The sequence below is a fragment of the Dromiciops gliroides genome, chromosome 5, assembly GCF_019393635.1.
Source record: "Dromiciops gliroides isolate mDroGli1 chromosome 5, mDroGli1.pri, whole genome shotgun sequence".
In the NCBI taxonomy this organism is placed as follows: domain Eukaryota; kingdom Metazoa; phylum Chordata; class Mammalia; order Microbiotheria; family Microbiotheriidae; genus Dromiciops; species Dromiciops gliroides.
In genome coordinates this window covers 41339219-41354417 of record NC_057865.1, presented here as the reverse complement: position 1 = coordinate 41354417, position 15199 = coordinate 41339219, and the positions used below count along the sequence as shown (strand labels likewise).

Here is a 15199-nt window from a genome sequence, read left to right as displayed (position 1 = left end):
ATGGTTCAAATAGACTCCTTTGAAGGCCACAAGAAAAAGACTGATGAGCTCACAAAACATTCATCTACCAAGGGACCCATTTGATGAGCATGAGTGAAGGGAAGACTGCAAAGCCAAGCTTTTATTTGAAGAGCAACCAGGGAAGCATCTTACACTAAAGCCTATATTAATTAAGAAATAGTTGGTGATATTAACAACGATAATCCTTTGTGTCTGTGGGGAGCTATTTGACTCAAGCCAGGGTGATGCTTCTGCGAAGAGTTCTTTTGGCAACTTCTTCAGCTATTCAGTATCGACTTCTGTGAAACAGGAATTTTCCAAATTAGCTGAAAATACACATACACATGTTACTAAAAACAGACACGAGCAAACTCAACAGAGACATAGTGGACTTTGCTTGTTGCAAGTTTGGTGAACTTCGATAGTTACAGTATTTGTTCTTTCTTTTGTGTGGATATCACCCTCCCCCTTCACAGATGAAGATTACAGTCCTTCTGGGGCTGAGTGGATTGTCTTCAAGAGCTTCTGTGGCCCCAAATCGCCACCTTCCGGTGGCCAATCTGGTGATCAGCCACTCTGAACTGGTCCCCAACATCAAATATATGGTCCTGGTAGAACCTGCTAGAGTTTATGCTCCATTGGCAGAGCCTTTGAGAACCCAAGTCCACATCCAGCCTCCAATAAGGCACAGGAGGAAGACTCATTTCACCCAGACTAAATATCTATAAATCATTTACATAGCAAAACCAGTTCTGGTTATAAGACACTGGCAAGATAACCTGTATTTTTATGACTATCATTTCTAAACCATGATTGCTTAATTCAAAAGCAATCAGTCACCTCCAAAGAGCTGTGGATTGGAAGCCTATCTTGAGGATGAAAGGAGAAAGAGGGTGGTGCTCTCCAGGACTTTTTTCTTCTGAGGCAGATAATGTGGCATAGTTGTTAGAAAACAACAAGAAGATACAAAGTTGAAATAATGACAATAGTTAGCATTTAAATAGCCCTTCAAGAATCTCCCTTGCCCCTCATGACAACCCTGGGAAGTGGATGCTGTTATCACCCATATTTTACAGAAGAGGAAAACTAAAATGGGAGGGGGCTAAGTGACTCATCCAGTTCACACAGCTGCTCTACAAGTCCAGCATCCTTAACTACCAGGCCACTAGATACCTTGAAATTTACCTCTTTCTTCTCAGTAGAAGAGGGATGGACTATGGCTACCCAGTAAGGTATGCATGATCAGATGTGATCAATATGTCAAGGGGGGGTGGTGCTACACTGCATTTCTTTGTTAAAAGGGAGGTATTATTGCACAGTAACAGGAACTGTTTAAAAAATTAAATGGGGGGCAGCTAGGTAGCACAGTGGATAAAGCACCGGCCCTGGATTCAGAAGTACCTGAGTTCAAATCCGGCCTCAGACACTTGACACTTACTAGCTGTGTGACCCTGGGCAAGTCACTTAACCCCCATTGCCCTGCAAAAAAAGAAAAAAAAAGAAAAAAAAGAAAAAATTAAATGAAACATCAAAAAAAAAAAAAAGGAACTCCTTCCCTCACCCCCCAAGAGTCTCAGTTTCCTGATCTGTAAAATGAGAGGGCTGGCCCCTGGGGTCCCTTCCAGCTCTAGACCTATGATTTTATAGTAAACGAGAGGACCTTGAAGACTTCTGCAGGTTTCTGTAAAGGACTGGCTGGAAAGAAGAGCCATAAATCATGTTGCTGTTGTTCCCACACTGAAATAAACAAATACCTGCTTCCTTCTCTATCCAGAAGGCAGTGATAGGACACGATGTCTTTCTCCAGTTGTAACTTGCCAGACAACAGATGCTCCCGGTCTTTCTGCTGCTGCTCAGTTTCCCTCTGGATTTCCCCAAGCTCTGCTTCTAGCTTGGCGATGACAGAGCCCAGGTTCTGGAGCTCAATGTCATGCCAGTGCTTGGCATCATATAATGAGTTCTCCAGACCTCTTTTCTAGGAGAAGAGCACATTTGGAAACCATGGGGGAATGCAGCCTCCTGGAGCCATCCCAATAAGCCCTTCCCAGGAAGCTGATAATCTGGGAAGCCACTAGATCAATTATCTGTCCTCCTCCTGCTAGCGCTGTCATTTATTCTCCATGAACTAATATAACAATAACAATAACAATAATAACAACATCAACATCAACAACAACTGAGATTTGTATAGGACATTAAAGTTTTTCAAAGTGCTTTACCCACATTGTCTCCCTGGAGCATTATAGCAACTGACCCTGTGAGGCAGGTATAGCAGGTATCATGATAGTGATCACTTTCCCCATCATGATTTCGGTGTATCACAGCTCAGCATAAGAAATTAAATGGGAATTTGGGGGAAGTTTTGTGGAAGCCACAGAAAATACCCAAAGGCCAGCAGATGACACAGAAAAAGTTTAGAAACTCAGAAATGTGTAAAATATATGTATAATATAATATGAACATATCTTCCCTTTTAATACTATAATAATTCAGACTTCTTCTCTTTTACAATGGGAGGGCCAAAACATTTTATGCGGATTTTGCAAATCACTGGAGCTCCACATCCCTGACCCCCGAAATGTGGAGGGGATAACTATCTCCTTTTTGTAGACTCCATTTTGTAGAGGGCTCTGCCTGGGGCATAGTCACACAGCTAGTAGATATTAGAGGTGGCATTTTAACTCGGGTCTTCCTGACTCAAATTTTAATACTCTAACTGTACCATGCTGCCTCTCAAAAAATTATAGACTGGATTTAATACTAGATAATTTTTTTTTTCAGGGCAATGAGGGTTAGGTGACTTGTCCAGGGTCACACAGCTAGTGTCAAGTGTCTGAGGCTGGATTTGAACTCAGGTCCTCCTGAATCCAGGGCCAGTGCTTTATCTACTGCACCACTTAGCTGCCCCAATATTAGGTGATTTTTATGGGCTCTTGGTTATTCCCACCGTGAGGATGGATTGATGACTGGTGATTGTCACTATACCTAAGACAGTTCCTGCCACAATTAACTTCAATCCCCAGCCGTCTCATCTGGCTCAAATGATCTCTTTGTGAGCCTCAGTTTGTTCATCTGTAAGATGGGGATAATAATGTTTACTGCCTACCAAACAAAGTCGTTGTAAGGAAAGTGCTTTGTAAACCATAAAAAAAAAAATCCACACCCAGTTCCCATTCTCAAGGAACTCACAGTCTAATGAATTATTGAATTGAAATGTTTAGTACTGGCTACCTGGGAAGAGCTGCAAGCAACTGCTGTTCAGCAGAGACAGGCATATCATCTTGGCTCCAGCTTTTCCAGATGCCATTGAATGTAGACATCGGAGCAGGTCCTGGGTAATTTTGCAGAGGCAAAACGAGGCCAACGGGACAGGACTCTGGATCAGCCTTTTTTAATAGAACTTTATCCATAACAGGAGCTAGAAACCAATCCCTGCAATGTGGGTGGCGGAATTAGGCCACCCTGAACTTGAGAAACATGTTCTGATCTCCCTGGGCTCTCTCCTCAACTTTTTTGTTTTTTAAAGCATTTGTTAACCTGTGGGTGGTCATTTGTATTGGATGTGTATACATGTGGGGGTTTTCAGGGAAGAACTTGGTATTAGTGTGATCCATCAGGCTAAGGATCTTACTATTTCCTCAATTCATCCCCATCACAAGCCCTGGAGTATCTACATTTAGCTCGTAACTACACCGGAACCACCACCTGAGGGGTCTAGCCTCTCTTGGTGGAAAGAGCCTAAAAGACCTGGGCTCTGATTCTGACTTTGCTTTTCTCTCTGTGTGAGTTTAAAGAAGTCAGTTCATTTTTCTGGGCTGATGAGACAACTGGATTAAGTGATCCTTTCTGGTACCAAATCCATGGTGGCATGTCTCTCCAACCTCTCTCCTTCTGAGACCAGAACCAACACGCTCATTCTCCCCCTAAGAATTGGAATCCAGTTTTGTAATGGCATAATTTCTACTTGGGAGGTTAATAGGAGGCTTGCCATGGATGGAGGAAGGTAGGATTATTGAATTGGGGCCTCAGAGATCAACTAATGTAACCCTTTCATTTGATAGATGGGAAGACTCAAGGAAACATTTATAATCACAAAGCAGGTGTTTTCAGAGACCAAGGTACTGAGAGGACCACAGGCTCATAGACTGAGAGATTGAAGGGCTTTTGGTGGCCATCTACATCCAAACCCCTCATTTGCTGGATCTCAGAGAGCTGCAGCGAGTTGGCTTGCCCAAAGCCACCATCTTTGTAGCTTCCCTACCCCCAGCTTGAAGAATAGTATATTGGATAGAACACTGAAATTGTGTTCAAATCCACCTCAAGACACATTAGCTGTGTGACACAGAGTGGCTTGATCTCTGTGAGCCTCAGTTTCCCAATCTGTAAAATGATCAGGCTGGATCAAACAGCCTCGAAGGCCCTTTCCAACCCCAAATCTATGAGTCTATGAACTCCAATGTTTATTTTGTCCCCAGGACCAAAAATCTGGATGTTAAAAAAGGAACTTGCTGAACTGTTAAATCTTCTCCCTCCCTCCTCGTCTCCTTCCCTCTCTCTCTTAAAAGGGAACCTCTGTGGTTTCTGGTCTTGTGTTACATTCCTGATCTCAGTTGACTGAACACGCAGCTTAGGAGGCCTCCAACATCATTATCAGGACAAGGCTGCCAATATAAACATGGCTGTGTTAGCGTAGAAGGCCTAGAGACTATTCCATTAGGCAGGCGATCCTGTGTGTCCGCATCAATAGTAGAGGCGGGAAGATTACATCTGATGGCCCCAAAGTTGTGGGACTACTTGGTTCCTGTCCAGTCTTAATCAGGATTGCTGAGTTGGGAGTGAAAGAAAGGCCCTAGTAATTGACAAGAAAACCTTAGGACCAAGGCTGTCAGATGCTTGAAAAGATACAAGATGTGGCAAAGAGTTACAGTCAGGAGATCTGGGTTCTAATCGTGATTCAGATACTTGATAGCTCTAGGATGTGGGGCAAATCACTAACATTTCTGAGACTCCTCATTTGTAAAATACATATAATAATATTTCTCCTCCTTCACAGGGTGGTTGTGAGGGAAATACTTTGCAAAGGTTAACATTTAAAAAGCCTTAGTCCCCTAAGGTGTGAACCCCAAGGGAGAGAGAGGGAGGGGATGAGAGAGAGAGAGAGAGAGAGAGAGAGAGAGAGAGAGAGAGAGAGAGAGAGAGAGAGAGAGAGAGAGAGGCTTCTTTACCCCATTAGCTCAACAGCTGACACTGTATTTACAGCTGTTTTTCATTAGACAGTAAGGAGAACAAGTGTTCTGTGATGTGAAAGTCACTGTAGCTGCCTAGTCTCCTAGAGCTACCGTAGTCAATCAACAAGCATCTTATTAACCATCGAACATGTGCCAGGCACTATGCCAAGGGCTGGAGATACAGATACAAAAGTGAGACAATGCTGGACCGCAAGGAAGCTTCCATTTGAATAGAGGGAGGGAGTGGTGGCCAGGAAAGGGAGTTTCAGTCTAGGCAGTCACAGGTTTGTTACCTCCTTTTCAGTGGCAATAATGTTGATTTGATTATTCCTCCTTGAGCAAGGGTGGGGAGAAGGGGAATAGGACATATGCTGCAGCAGGGAGGATGGCAATTTGCCCACATTGGCCAGGCCTTGGTGTCCTCATGGATGCCAGAATGGGACAAAGCATGGACTGAGGCCAGCTTCATCTGGAAGGCTAAGGTGAGGCAGTCAGTTTACTGCCCTGACAAAATTTTCAAGTCTACTTTAGAGTTCAAAGTCTCATTCCTCATCCAAGAGAGCTGACTCAGGTCTCACACCTTGTGGCAATTGAGACAACTGCCTATATTAGCACTTGACACCTGGAATGGTGCCTGGCACATATTAGATAACCCCCAAACCCTTCTTGAATGAATGCACACCTGAATGAATAGACAAGGTGGCAGGATAGGATGCAACAACAGGGTTTTTTTGGGTTCTAAGGGCACAGACCAAAAAAAAGTGTTTCCTGTTCTCATTTTATTGAAAGTCAGGAGACAAAGATACTTCCAAAAGATTGGATCTGCTATATCAATGAGTACTTCCCTTCTCTCTGGCTTAACTTTCTCATGGGGACAAGATAGATCTCCACCTATTCCTTTTTCTGTTTAAGATTCTTAATCACTCATTCTCCCTTCATGTACCAATCCCTACTGTTTGCTCTTGTTGGACCACACTGGAATACCCTACTCAAATTCCAGTGTTACCCTTTTATCTCCAGGAACAAATATCGAATCCTGTTTGAAGTGCTTCACAACCTGGTCCCCTCCCACCTTGGCACTCTTCTTATATTTTATTCTTCCCCATATACCCTATGATTCAGCTGTGTGATGCTCCAGCTCCCATCTCCTAACTCTTTTTCTTTTCTCTGGTTGTCCCCAGGCCCGGGAATGCTGTCCTCTCTCCTCCTCATCTCCACCTCCTAGATTCTTTTAGGACTCAGCTTAAATTCAACCTTCTGCAGAAGGTATTTCCTATTTTCCCCAAACTTCTAATGTCTTCCTGTGGAGATAACCTCCCATTCACACTGCATCTATCTCATATGTACATAGTTCTTTGCATATCATCTCCTCAATTGGAATTTGACCTCTTGGAGGTGAGGAAGAATGTTTTTGCCTCTCTTTGTATCTGAAGTACTTAGCACAGTGCCTGGAATAGAGTAAGTACTTGATAAATACTTGTTGACTGATTTACCACATGGCTTTTGGATTGGGGTACCACATTTTAGGAAATACCTAGACAAGCTGGAGTATTTTCAGAAAAGGGTGACCAGGATGGTGAGAAGGCTCTGAACTATGCATCATAAGATTAGTCTAAGGAATAGGGCCTGTGTAGCCTGAAAAAGGGAAGACTTTGGGAGCATACAATGGCTGGCATCAAATATTTGAAGGGCTGCCATATGCCATACTCTGCTTGGCCCAACAAAAACTAGGACCACATCAACAGGTCACTTACTATATGCCACCTATCATATTGAGTACTGACCAGCTGGCGAAAGTTGGAAAGGAGCGAATTTGTACTTGAGGTAAGGGCAGATTTCCTAATTTTGAGAATTGGTTGGTTGTTGTTCTTTGTTCTCAAAGAGGACCAAAATGACATCACTATCTTGGTACAGTGTGTAGAAATTATTATTAGTAACCAATATCTCGGGGGAGATTCAGAGTTTCTTCCCTTCTTCCAAAACTGACTTTTAGAAGTTCTGTTTCTCCTTGAAAATAAGATTACATTGAATCTCTCCATCTTGGACATACCCACCCCAAGCTTACAAAGAATCTAGAGTAGGGAAGCTCATTGTATTCTACTCAAGTTTGGATGGAGACAGAGCCTTTGTCTAGATTGGAAAGCCTCTCCTGCAGGGAGGGGTCACTCAGCCCACCCATTGAAAAGGGTGGGCATTCTTTGAATTGATAGTCCAAGGCTGGGGGTGGTCTGGTATAACCCTTCATTTTAATATGCTATATTACCCAATTACCTTAGACAATTAGATTTGATTGCTGTTTGATGAACCACCTACTGTTTCAAGGGTATATAAGCTGTGAGCACTGCTACGATTCTCTTTGGTCTGAAAGAGATGGCCAATGACCATCCTTTTTTTAATAACCTGCTGGCATTATTAATAAAATTATTAAATTACCCAGAAACTATGTTTCATATTTTTAATCATCCCTAGCGTATCTGACTAGGGCTGATCAGACCAATAGGAGCTTAGAAGGCTCTACCACAGGTCACAAAGGGAATGGGTAGCTTTGGGAAATAGGGGTCAATCCTATTCAGGCATGAGTTGAACTAGCTGATCTCTGGGGTCCTTTCCCTTATGTGCCATGTTGTGTGAGATAGCTGAAAAGCATCTGTTGAGATGGACAGTAACTGAAAAGGGCTGCGCTTGTGTAGGGTGCTGTCTGCATTTATTTCAGCATTTCTAGCAAACATGGATCGTTGGAGGGAGTGCTTAGCAGAGGTGGCATTGGAGGCAAATCATGTGGAAGAAAAGGTGTGTCATTGGCAGCAGTGCCAATTCTTTAAATGTGTGCACAATGCTAGGGCTGGCATGGCTTCTAGAGTTAAGGACCTCCCAAATGTTATTGATCTAAGGACCACTTCAGTGGGACAAAAACTCTCTTGGGCCACTTACTCCAACTATGGGAATAGTTGTCTGATAAACAGGAATATCTGTTAATAAACAGGAATATCTCCCTCATCTGATAAACAGGAATATTGATAACATCTTAATTCTTATATATTATATAATTAATACATAATAATGACATATAATGAATCCTCAAAGGACTGATGAAAAATACTCTGCAGTCCTTAAGGTTCTATGTTGCTATTACTCTTATTGTTATTATTTGCCACCAGAAAAACAAAACAAAGCAAAGATAAAGGCAAGCTTCTCACTGGAACTGAAGGTCAGAGTGGTGCCACTTTTGATGAAATGCCAAGCCAGAGGGTTCTAGTTTTAACTTAGTATTATAATAGAAGAGACAGTAAATGTACCTAGTGGAGAGAGGGCAGGGCTTAGTTATGGGAGCTCTGGGTTCAAATGCTGACTTGGATTGTTGTCCAGTGGTTTCAGTCGTGTCTGACTCTCCATGACCCCATTTGGGGTTTTCCTGGCAAACATCCTAGAAGGGTTTGCCATTTCCTTCTCCAGCTCATTTTACAGATGAGGAAACTGAGACAGGCAGAGGTTAAGCAACTTGCTAGTTGGTAAGTGTGAGATTATATTTGAACTTAAGTCTCTCTGACTCCAAGCTGAATACTCAACCCACTGCATCACCTAGCTGCTCTTGGTCTGGAAAGACTCTGGATTCAGAGGGCCTGAATGAAAATCTCAGATCTTCCACTTACTCTCTGTTTGATCTTGGGCAAGTCAGTCTCTTAACCTTGCTGTGCCTCAGTTTCCCCATCTGTGAAATGAGGGGCTCGGGCCAGATATCCTGTAACATTCTCTTTAGCCCTAAATCTATGATCCTATGAATGGGAGATGATATCTGTCAGACCCACCTGTAGATAAATACTCTGGGAGCTCAGATAATATTTTGGGAACTACTATTCTCTGGAGAGGTGCTAATTAATCAGACTATTTAGTTCATCAGGACCCTCTTACCAGCCTGAGGGCTTATTTTGTCCTTGCACTAAAAAGGAAATTCCCTGGGAAAAAAAAAGTACTTCTCAGGTAATCAGGCGACAACAGGAAGGAGATGGATATGGGGCAGAAAAATTTCCTGTCCGGGAGACGCTTACCAAGGTTCTCAGGGACTCGGTCTCCGCTTGAAGGCGCTGAATGTCACAAGCAGTATCGTGAAACTCTGCTCTGAGGGCCTCCACCAGTTCTTCCTCTTGGGACCGAGCTGCCTGGACCACTTGGGATTGCTGCTGCAGACAAAGAGATGCCAAAGGCCCACGTTTGAGTGGGGAATAGAAACCCTTCTCCCCACCCCCCCCCCCTCACAGGCAGGAGAAAACAAAGATTGGTTTTTTTAAAATTGATTTTAAATCATTCTCTAACCATTAAAAACTGCCTAGTCGGGGGCAGCTAGATGGCGCAGTGGATAGAGCACCGGCCCTGGAGTCAGGAGGACCTGAGTTCAAATCCGACCTCAGACACTTAACACTTACTAGCTGTGTGGCCCTGGGCAAGTCACTTAACCCCAATTGCCTCACTAAAAAAAAAAAAAAACAAAACACACTGCCTCTAGATCTTAAAAGATCTAGAGGAAATGTCTTCTTAGCAAAGTGCCCTTACCAACCGAAAGGTGCTACATGACCCCTCCATTCACCCAGAATCTTTGAAAGTTTTTGTGTATTCAGTTTATCAGTCGGTTAACAAGCATTCATTAGATTGGTTTTTCTATTTATCATTTCTATTGGTTTATTTATTCATTACATTGTCAATATGCTTTATTATAATTACTATATGCTAGGCTCTGTGCTAAGTGATGGAGATACAGCTAGGTCCTGATTAGCAGTGGTTCCATTATTTGAATTTGCATTGCACATTTCCATTGGGCTGGAACCAATGACCATATCTGACATAATTATAACTTTGAATATGAGCAACCACTTCAGGAGGGTTGTTGTATTTGTACTAATCAGGACTTAGCTGTATGAAAGGTGGGGTGGGGGTAGTGCCTTTCCCTCAAAGAGCTCACATTCTAATGGGGTAACAACATGGAAATAATGGGGTACCTACAGGATGTCAGCAGGGGAGATGGAAGCTAATCTCAAAAGGGAAGGCAGCAGCACCTGGAGGGACAGGGAAATGGTCCTGCAGAAGCATGTGGTATAGGAGAAAGTGCAGTCAGTAGTTTTGGACTCCAAGGACCTGGGTTCAGATCTTGCCTCTTTCATTTACTACCAAGTCAATCACTAACCTCCCCACTGCCTCACAGTCGTCATTGAGAGGGGGTATGCTACAGGGAAGGATAGCTAGGTGGTGCAGTCGATAGAGCACAGGGTCTCCAGGCAGGAAGAGGCATCTTCCTGAGTTCAAATCTGCCCTCAGACACTTGGTAGCTGTGCGACACTATGTAAGTCACTTAATCCTGTTTGCCTCAGTTTCCTTATCATGAGCTGGAGAAGGGAATGGCAAACCCTTCGGTATCTTTGCTAAGAATCCCCCCCAAAAAAAAGGGGGGTAAGGAAGAGTTAGTCACAAGTGAACAGCATGCTACAGTGATCTGTAAAAGAAGGGGTTGGACTAGAAGTTCTGTAAATCCCTTCTAGCTCAAAATCTATTATCTTTTTTTATGTTTTCTTTCAACCCCAGATCTCCTAGTCTCTACCTATATTGCTTTGGGTGGATGTTCTAAGGATGGTTTATGGCAAGATCAACATATCAGCAAACATTTTTTATTTTTTTGGTGAGGCAATTGGGGTTAAGTGACTTGCCCAGGGTCACACAGCTAGTATGTGTCAAGTGTCCGAGGCTGAATTTGAACTCAGGTCCTCCTGACTCCAGGGCTGGTGCTCTATCCACTGTGCCATCTAGCTGCCCCACAGCAAGCATTTATTACACTCTAGGGATACAGATACAAAAGTGAGATGGTATTTGTCCTCAAGGACAAATGTGAGATATGGACAAGAATCAATAAAGATGAGAGGATTGGAAGCTTGAATTTTTACTAATGGAAGAACTACCTGCTGAAATAATGAACTCACCCAAGTACTGAAATACCTTGAAGGCAAAAACCATATCTTCCATCCCTGGAAACATTGTTGTTGTTGTTGTTAATTTTTTTTTTCTTATGTGTATACATGTTGTACCCCCTTAAGAAGAATTTAAGCTCCTCGAAGGCAGGGATCATTTCATTTTGTTTTTGTAGCACAGTGACTGACGCATAGTAGGCACTTAATAAATGTTTTGCTGTTTGACTAATGTTATGTGCTGGGGCAGACACCCCCAATATAGTTGGCTGGGTAAATAACCATGGTTCCAGGTCACTGGGACAACTTTTTAAGGAGGAAAGAGTCTGTTGTGGCTTCCTTTCCCACTGTGGAAAAGTTCTCCATGAGACTGATTCTTTTATGTCTCTGTGTAAAAAGTGTATGTGTGTGTGTGTGTGTGTGTGTGTGTGTGTGTGTGTGTACACACACATCATATATATTTGTTCTAGTATACAGATTGTCTATTACTGGTAACTTTATTGATAAATTAGATGTTTAGATGATCTAGCAGGAACTTAATAAAGCTTGATGATTTATCTTTCCACTATACCATCTAGCCAGTGATTTTATAAAAATTCTATATTCTTAGGAAAAAAAGTCTTCCTGTACATAGATGGCACTATTGATTAAGCTGCTGTTGTATTGTTTCAGTCATATCTGACTCTTCATGACCCCATTTGGGGTTTTCTTGGGAAAGATTCACTGGAGTGGTTCTTCTCCAGGTCATTTTACAGATGAGAAAACTGAGGCAGAGTTAAGTGACTTGCCCAGGTCACACAGCCAGTAAGTGTCTGAGGGCAGATTTGAACTCAGAAAGATAAGCCTTCCTGATTCCAAACCAAGTTCTCTAACCACTGTGCCATCTAGCTGCCTATACACCCTAGTTGAATTTAATTGGCTCACAAAGGGAGAAACTCACTCCAACCCTGACTCATTAGCAAGCTGTTCCCACTGACCTAAGATACTTTATAGTCATATGCTTTGAGAAATCTTTAGAAGCCTTTGTGTCTCCACATTATTACCATATAGTTTTAATGCTAATATCCTTGCCAACCACCATCCTCCAATTTCTACTTATGTTATGATCAGATAAGATGCAAGTCATAAGACTGGGAGGCTAAGTTTCTTATTGTTATAGTGTATAGTTTGCATAATGAGATACAGCTAAGTGGGTCCCAAGGCTTTCTAAACAGCATGAAAGTTTGGCTCTTATAGAGACAGGAGGGGGAACGGCCTATTTTTTACTTTCCATCTGTATTTTCCAGGCAAGGGAAATGTTGACATTTTGTAATGTCATCAGAGATTACTGACTTTTTAATCACTTGATTACATTTGCATGCTATTGTGCATACAAAACGGAAAGCATAACTTTAAATAAGTCAGAAGGAATTTGAAGGATGTATTTGAAAACTGTCAGCGAAGTGTGGCAAGAAAAAAAAAACATTCTTTAGCTTGCTTTTCCTGCTCCTAAAAATATTTTTTGGGGGTGGGGGTAGAACTCACAAAGGAAGAAATGCCGCCTCCTTTAGGAGGGGGGAGGTTTTTAAAAAGGAATTCTCCAGCTCTCTTAGCAAGTGGACTTGCTCAAGGGGAGTCGTGTGATCAAGAGATGTCAATTAAAATTTTGCCTTTGCTTATACACACACACACACACACATACATACATGCCAGATCTGTGACTTGATTGGTATAGGAAACTATTGACCAAAGAAACTCCCTCTATCAGTGCATGATGGAACCATCTCAACAACTTAGGGCACTGAGAGGTTAAGTGACTTGCCCACAGTCTTGTTGCCAGCATGTCCAAGGAAGACCTTGAGCTAATAGGACTTCCTAGCTTTGAGGCTAGTTCCATTGTACCGTGCCAGTCCAATCTCCAGCCACCAGTCCTTCAACTCAATTCAACAAATGCCCACTGTGTGCCAAGCATTGTACTCAGCACTAGAGATACGAAGACAAAAAAAATGCCATGATCCTTTCATCGAGGGGCCTACGTCCCACTGGGGCAAACGATGTGTACAAAGATTGCTATTGCTCCGTCATTCAGTCATGTCCAACTCTTTGTGACTTCATGGACCATAGTATGCCAACACTGTCCATGGAATCAGTTTGGCTGGTGCATAGTATACATGTTGGGAATAATGTGAAATCAGTAGAGCCAGGGTGTGAAAGGCATTAACTATCAAGCAGAAGAGTCTGTATTTGATACTAGGGAGTCATTGATTGTTATGAATCTTGTCCTGGTGTGGTTGTCTTCCAGACCCTCGATAAGATATCCAAGTTTAGAGGGAAATTGAAGCACATTCTTGGGAGAGGAACAGGACAAGAAGTGGGTTGACAGGGCTTCCTAACCTTGCACTGTGAAAGGTATTCCACTTTCTTCCTAACCAAAGGGCTTTGGATTACAAAGGGTTGAATAAAAAGACCTAGTCTATCCTTCTGCCTCACCTGAATATAAGATTCCCCATTTCCATGAGCTACAAGGCAAGCCCAGTGTGCAGGATGGTGGAAAGTACAAGGGGTCAGATGTCAAGAGACCAGGCCTCTCCTCCTGGTCAGCTCCTTACCACATGACCTTGGGCCAAACACGTCATCCTTCTGGGAAATCATTTTCCTCACTCTTAGATGATCTCATAGACCACAGATTTCTTTCCTTTCCCTGTCTAAACCTAACCATCCTTTCTCTTTTTCCTTCCCTCTTGGGCAAATCTCTTCGACTCCCTGGGTCTCGGTTTTCTCATCTGTAAAATGAGACAGCTGGACTAGATGGCTTCAGATATTCCTTATAGCTCTAGATCACTGACCCTAAACAAGGACGTTCCTTCCCCAGTGAAAAAAGAAGTAAGGTCCTTTTTGTCCCCACAATTCCTTCCAGTTCCTCCCAAGGACTGACACCATGGTGATAACATATAAATGAATCATCTCCTTTTCACAGGAGTTTTTGGCTTTAGCTACTGTTTGCCATGGTTATAAATCATTATTAAAGCACCAGCTGTCAAATTAGAACGAACAATAATGTTCTATGATCATTTTTTTGGACCCTAGTGGACGATCTTGACCTCCCCAGGCCAGTCCCCTCATAGAAAGACTTCAAGAATTAAAGTCTCAGCTCTATGAGAAGCAGCCAATAGTGCAGCTGACCAAGGAGGTGAGCCAATTTCCTCCTTACATTTAAGGGAAAAGTGTTGAGCTGCTGTAGCTGCTCTTAAAATGGGTCTAACCCCTACCCTGCACCCCTGCCCCTCCAGGGCCATTGCCATAGAAGCTCAGTTTTCCAGTTCCCTCCAAGTTTGCCAAAGAAAACATAGGAAAAGCAAACATCTCTGTGGACTTGCTCCACTCCCCACTCCACCCCCGAACTGGGCCTTGAGCGAATAAACCCTGTGGATACCAACAGACTCAGAAGCTTAGCAGCCACTCTATCTTGAAAGGTGACAGACAGATAAGGTTGTTGGGAAGGTTTTTTTTCCCTACTCATTTGAAATGATCAGAGAAGAATTATCTCCTGTGACTTTTTACTAGGAAGAAGGAACTAGTTCTCAGCAATAGGGTATAGTGTGTACAGAGCTAGAATCAGACTGGGTGGGGGTGGAAGGAACTAGTTCTCAGCAATAGGGTATAGTGTGTACAGAGCTAGAATCAGACTGGGTGGGGGTGGAAGGAACTAGTTCTCAGCAATAGGGTATAGTATGTACAGAGCTAGAATCAGACTGGGTGGGGGTGGGGGCCTGGATTCTCATCCCAGCTCTGCTGCTTACTGGCTCTCTGACCTTAGGTAATTCACTCTCCCCCCGCCCCTCCCCAGGGCCTTCATCTCCTTCTTTGGAAAATGAGGAGGGTTGGCAGGGGATCTTGACCTTTTTGGAATCATGGATCCCTTTGACAGTCTCTTCTCAGAAAAGGTTTTTAAATGTATAAAATAAAATAAAAAAGATTATGAAATAAACCAATTATATGTGTGTGTGTACATAAAACTGTCAAGTGTAATTATCAAAATGTATG

General features: G+C 42.9%; 1 protein-coding gene across 1 annotated transcript in view; it reads right to left on the bottom strand.

The window, feature by feature from the left end:
* Nucleotides 1-233: 233 nt before the first annotated feature.
* Nucleotides 234-15199, bottom strand: part of BFSP2 (beaded filament structural protein 2) — a 50282-nt gene continuing 35316 nt past the window's right edge. The window contains exons 5-7 of the mRNA XM_043969286.1: nucleotides 9275-9406; nucleotides 1755-1975; nucleotides 234-299 (exon numbers count right to left, since the gene is read on the bottom strand). Coding sequence (XP_043825221.1) covers nucleotides 287-299; nucleotides 1755-1975; nucleotides 9275-9406 — 366 coding nt within the window. The 3' untranslated portion in view covers nucleotides 234-286. The remainder of the gene's footprint in view (nucleotides 300-1754; nucleotides 1976-9274; nucleotides 9407-15199) is intronic.